The sequence below is a fragment of the Olea europaea genome, unplaced genomic scaffold, assembly GCF_002742605.1.
Source record: "Olea europaea var. sylvestris unplaced genomic scaffold, O_europaea_v1 scaffold2585, whole genome shotgun sequence".
Classification (NCBI taxonomy): Eukaryota; Viridiplantae; Streptophyta; class Magnoliopsida; order Lamiales; family Oleaceae; genus Olea; species Olea europaea.
In genome coordinates, this window is record NW_019244154.1 from 34660 (window position 1) to 40517 (window position 5858).

The window sequence follows — 5858 nt, forward strand, 5'->3', positions numbered from 1 at the left end:
TCCCCAACATGCTCTAAATGAAAATCATTCTTCATTTAAATTCAAAATATATAATATAGAGGGTTATACTATTTGTCCAAAAAAGAACATCCAAAACTGTGCCAAAAAATATTATGTGTAGTGAAATGATTAAATAAAAAATTTGATTGTGTTTGATAGGCATTTTTATGTAAAAAAGCATTTTAGAATAGTAAATTGATGTGAAATGTGTGGTTGAGAAATAAGGAGATACTTTTTTTTATTTACGTGTAATATTATTTTAATAAATAATGTGTGATTGAAAAGAAGGGAGAGAAAAATACATTTTGAAAAAAATGCTACCAAATGGGGCCCTAATCTGTAAAAATATTAGAATCTTACATTTTTCTAAAATAAGAATTTACTAAGGGAGTGTTTGAGAGACATTTTTATATAAAAATGTATTTTAGAATAGTAAATTGATGAGAAATGTATGATTGAAAAATAAGAAATTTTTTTTAATTTACGTGTAATATTATTTTAATAAAAAATGTGTGGTTAAAAAGAAAAGAGAGAAAAATAAATTTTTGAAAAAAAAATTGGTACCAAATGGGGCTTAAATAAGTTAATTTATTCATAAATAAATAAAAAATTCTAAATCAAATATCTCATTAAAATTGAAAACAAGTATCCATCTGGTCCGACATAATTAGCTCGAGTGAAAATTAATTAATTAATTAATTAATACCCAAATCTCAGCTCGAGTTCAGTCCAGTCCAGGTGTCATAGAGAATAAAAAATTAATCGAGTCTCTGTCCTCAACAGAATAAACCAAGAGATATCCTCTATACCAAAGAATATTCCCAACTCTACCCCTCGCATATTCTCTCTCCTCCGTTACCGTTATATCAAGCCCGGCCCCTCTATTTTTACTCATTTCCTCTTCACAACGATAAGTTCAGTCCATTCGTTTTCCGTTTTCCAATCAAACCCATAATTTTGAAACCACTGATTTTGTGTTTTCAACCAAACCCGTAATTTCAATTTCGGCTTTTGGGCTTTTAATCGGTATGAAGTTTGGCAAGAGTTTGAGCAATCAAATTGATGAGACGTTGCCCGAGTGGAGGGATAAGTTCTTGTCGTACAAGGGGCTGAAAAAGAAGCTCAAGCTGATCGAGCCGAAGAGGCCGTCGTCTTCGGCTGGGGAAGAGGTGAGGGCCAAGAAGAAGCAGAAACTGGACAGTGAATTAGCCGACGGAAGGGAGGCTATGACTGAGGCGGAGGCAAATTTTGTCAAGTTATTGGAGGATGAACTTGAGAAATTCAACGCTTTCTTTGTTGAGAAAGAAGAAGAGTGTATCATCAGATTAAAGGTAATTTTGCCATTAGGCTATAAGCATATTCTATTTTACCTTTAATTATTTCCTGATACTTTTTTTGATCGAATAGTTTGTACATTTGAGGCGATTTTGTTTGTCGAAGAAATTTTTACTTGTTTCTGTTAGGAAAAATACAAAAAGAAATATGCTGGAATTATAAAATAATGGAAAGAAATGCTATAATAGACAGAGTAACAGTAAAAGAGACGAATTCTGGTTGTCTATGCAGTAGCTGTATTGAATCAAAATTGTTGTTACGTCTCATGCACCATTTAATTTATCTTTTCCAACAGTTTATTAGTAATCTTTCGGAGTTGGAGCCCTCTGTCCCCTTTGAAGAATATTTGCAACTTGGCAATTTACTATTTCAAGATTTTGACCACAATTTAATTTGGAATTCTTTCTTGAATCGTGAATCCGGTTTTTGTGATCTGAAAGAAGGCCAATTCATTAACTTGTGGCTTATATGAGCAGTTTAACTCGTGGTTTAATATGAAATCAGAACTTACAAATATATTTACCGTAAATCTTGCAAAGATATTTAGTATAAATGACTGAGGTTGCTGTGCAGGAATTAGGGATTTTCTTGGTTGCTTGTTGAGGTAAAAGATTTGAATAAATGAATATATTGCGGCGCTTAAATCTTTAGATGAAGTGGTTCACGAGGACTCTCATGCGTACAAGTATTGAAGCAATATCCCTAAGCTACTAAAATTATGGCCAAAAAATACTATTGTTATCAGTTATTGAGATGTAGGAGTAGGATACAGAAGAGTGACCATCCTTTCCTTTCACCTGAGTATTATGATTTTTAAACTGCTTGTTTCAGTAATTTTATGGTACTACCTTCGTCTCATGAAGATAGGCTTGTTTCTATTTTCACACTGATTTAAAAAATGAAATTAATATAGTTGAAAATATAATTTTTTTTTTACATTTTTCCTAATATACTATACCCTTTAAATATGATTAGCTTATATTTATTGATAATAAGGTAGATTAAATAAGGGCATATTAGTAAACCAAAAATTATCTATACCTTTAATAAGGAAAATGACCTATAATTCGGGATTGACGAAAAAGGAAGCCAAGTCTATCTTTATGCGACAGACGTAGTATTTAGTTTGTTGCTGGATTACATCTCGGCTACAATGATGTGAGCATGATGGCAGTGTATAGCCACTCCATGAGTAATTCTAATAGTTCATATCAATTAATCCCCTATATGTTTAGTAGGATATAATTGTCATTGTGATTTTAGAGTTTGAGATGTTTTTCTGCACTTCGTTGGACTACTTTAAGAAATAGTATCTTCGTCTCCTGTCTAATATTGTATGCCGAAAATGCTCTTATTATTTTGTAGCGAGATTCTTTACTTTAAAATTACTTTAAAATTAGAGTGAATATTTGGTTTTGGTAGTGAACTTACATATTACATTATTTGGTGTAAAGGAATTGCAAGATCGGGTGGCTAAGGCCGATAAGAATGATGAGATGATTAAAATACGGAAAGAAATTGTCGACTTACATGGGGAGATGGTTTTGCTGGAGAATTACAGTGCTCTTAATTATACAGGTAATAAACCTTTGCATTTTTGGTCTTTTAGCTCTGGAATCTAATTGCTTTTGTTGCTTTTGCATTAATGATGGCTCTAGTACTACGAATTCCTCGATTTTCAAATTTGGACCATAAAATAATTTGGGCTATAATATGAACAAATTAGAACTTCCATGACATGCTTCTTTCTGTCTATTGCTCTAAAACTCATAGAATTATCCCTTGTGACATCAATAGCTAATTTGCATATATAAAAGTCATAATAACAACTGTACTTCATAGCAACCATAGTTCCAATATTTTTCATTTTGATGTGCTGTAGAGAAGTGGGTCGATAGATAAGGCTGGTACCATCCTTTTGCTGGAAAATATGTTCATTAAAAATTGGCAATATGCTCGAAATGTAGTATAAATAATCCCGTTCAAATGGTTATCTTTAAACTGTAACGTCTAAGATGAAACATTATTGACATTTAATTTTTATCACCTTGTGCTAAACAGGACTGGCTAAAATATTGAAGAAGTATGACAAAAGAACTGGTGCTCTTCTTCGCCTGCCCTTTATACAGAAGGTTGTTCAACAGCCATTTTTTACCACCGACTTGCTGTACAAGCTTGTGAAGGAGTGTGAGAGGATGCTTGACTGCCTGTTCCCAGTGAACAAACCCCCACCTGAAAATGATGCAGCTGATGGAGAAGAACCCTCGACCAGTTCCACAGCCAACAATGAAGTTCTGCTCAAAGGTCCAAATGAACTTGCTGAGATCAAGTTCATGGAGGGCCTGTATATGAAAAGTACCATATCTGCATTACGAGTTTTGAAAGAGATTCGTAGTGGAAGCTCAACTGTTAGTGTGTTTTCATTGCCACCATTGCAGCTTGTTGGATTAGAGGATGCTTGGAATAAAGTCCCTGCCGTAGAACAAGTTGCTAAATAGTCGAATTATATGGAGGAGGATAATAGGCCTTTTATTGTCACCGTGTAATTGAATTTTGATCACTTTCGGTTTCTCTTTTCGTGCATTTGCTATGCATGTATTCTATCCTAACACATGTAAAATGCATATATGATGATAAGTTCTTATAATTGTGTGTAAAATTCTGGATCAAATGTCAACTTTCCGGGTGATGATGTATAAATATCAACTTTCTAATTCAAGACGGAGGTAGCGCCCACATATCAACTATAAGGTGTAGTAATCCTTGCAACTGATGAGATATATATGTCGACAAACATCAGAGTGGGATCTCCATCCGTTACTAGTCGATTCTTTTACCTAAGGACCACATCTTCCATCAAAATCTGTTGCTGTTGCACCACTATATAAGGTTTGACAAAAGTAGAAAAAAGTAGATTCGGAGCTTTGCATTTGTCACAACAATCTCAAGGAGAGGACAGTTTTGTAGAGATTTTTTCAGAATAGATTTTCCGAAAAAAGATATATTTATTATTTTTTTTCCCTTTGAAATATGTGATTAAAGAGTGGGAAAAGTTATGATTTTATGTGTAAAATTATTTTATTGAAAAAAAAAGTGTGATTGAAAATGAGTGCCGAAGAAAATAAATTTTAGAAAATAGTGCCAAATAGAGGCATAATTTCATCTGTTTTGTATGTCCAGCACATGCACATAAATATAGGCTACCATTTGAAAGGAGGACTTTACCATTTGTATACTCTTGTTGACACTTGCATTGTTATCAAAGAAATGATTGGATGAAAATTTGTTTTTCTTAAACTGTCAAATGGCAGTTTGCCATGGTTTACTCCCAATCGACGTTATGATTTAGCGACAGATTGGGCCCCATTTAGCATCCCAATGTCGATGCTATTCGGCGATCGAGACATCCCACACTTGTTCACCGGGAGCAAAGTTTCAGATTAGGTGTGGCGTCATTTCTTTAACATATTTCAAGTCTCTCTTCAAGAGGATGAAGGATTTCAATACCGCTTTCAGAGCAGCAGATGTAAGTACAATTTGTGAAGAGTAAGCATATTCGCATGATCATTCCTTTGTTGATCCTCTGGTTCTTATAGACTGCGAAGAATGATGCAAAGTCCCATGGAATTACTATGTAGTCTTGGAGGATCTTTGACATGTCTATCGGACTATCTCATCTTCAAATGCACCATTTATTTCAATTTCTTCATTAGCGAGGGGACTTAAATGTCATCCCTTTTTTCGATATTTCTCTCACTCATCAGTCATCACCCACATTCCTCCCTTCCTATTTTTATTTTTTGGCATACTTCGCCGATGAGATCTTACAGGATCAATACAAATTGGGCACGTCGGGGAAGAATTTGCTAGCTATGGAGTATCATCCAGGATCAATTATGGCGTTGTATTGGTGTCTTCTCCTTATGGTGATTGTTTTGTACTTGAAGCGAAGCTGCAAGCCATTGTTTGTATCCTTCTTGCTTGCCGACTTGAACTTTCGAATGTGTGGATAGAGGTGGACCGCTCTCTAGCCATTCATTGCCTCACCTGTGGTGGAGGTCTTTGGTCGATCAACAGTACTCTCAAACATATTAGTCATTTACTTTCTTCCTCCGACCATGACACTATTTTCCATCTCTTTCATGAAAGAACAAGGTTACTAACTCACTGGGGGCAAAAAAAATATAATAGACGCTACTATTAAGTGTATGATCATCTCAACTTATCGTGATGACTTCACACCCTAGTTGATATGGCCTTTCAACGATGAGAGGCATTTATGGTTTATTGTTTCATCTATCATATTTGGACAAAAGGTAGAACTCCTCATTTACTGCTTTCATTTCTTATGCTCTTGGTTAGAGGTCGTGTATATACCCACCATCCCTCTCTCCTCTTTTCTCACCCTCATGTCACTAAAGGGGAAACACGGGGATGTAAAAAAGGGATCTTGTCAACTTCTTCTGACCTAGGATAATAGAATGGAATGGGATATGAATGAAGTAGAGCCACTTTGAGGTATG

At 34.7% G+C, this 5858-nt stretch overlaps 1 protein-coding gene across 1 annotated transcript; it reads left to right on the forward strand.

Annotated features, from left to right (window-relative positions):
- The first annotated feature begins 864 nt into the window (after window positions 1–864).
- Window positions 865–4056, forward strand: LOC111382917 (SPX domain-containing protein 1-like). Its single transcript, XM_023006948.1, has 3 exons — window positions 865–1331; window positions 2790–2913; window positions 3397–4056. The coding sequence occupies exons 1-3, from the start codon at window positions 1029–1031 to the stop codon at window positions 3831–3833; spliced, it is 864 nt and encodes a 287-aa protein (XP_022862716.1). The 5' UTR covers window positions 865–1028; the 3' UTR covers window positions 3834–4056.
- The last annotated feature ends 1802 nt before the right edge of the window (window positions 4057–5858 follow it).

Excerpts from the sequence above, each read along its gene's own strand:
- LOC111382917 (XM_023006948.1), top strand. The coding sequence starts at position 1,029 with ATGAAGTTTGGCAAGAGTTTGAGCAATCAAATTGATGAGACGTTGCCC. Across the intron at positions 1,332-2,789 it reads AGTGTATCATCAGATTAAAG|GAATTGCAAGATCGGGTGGC; the intron begins GTAATTTTGCCA and ends TTTGGTGTAAAG. Across the intron at positions 2,914-3,396 it reads CAGTGCTCTTAATTATACAG|GACTGGCTAAAATATTGAAG; the intron begins GTAATAAACCTT and ends TGTGCTAAACAG.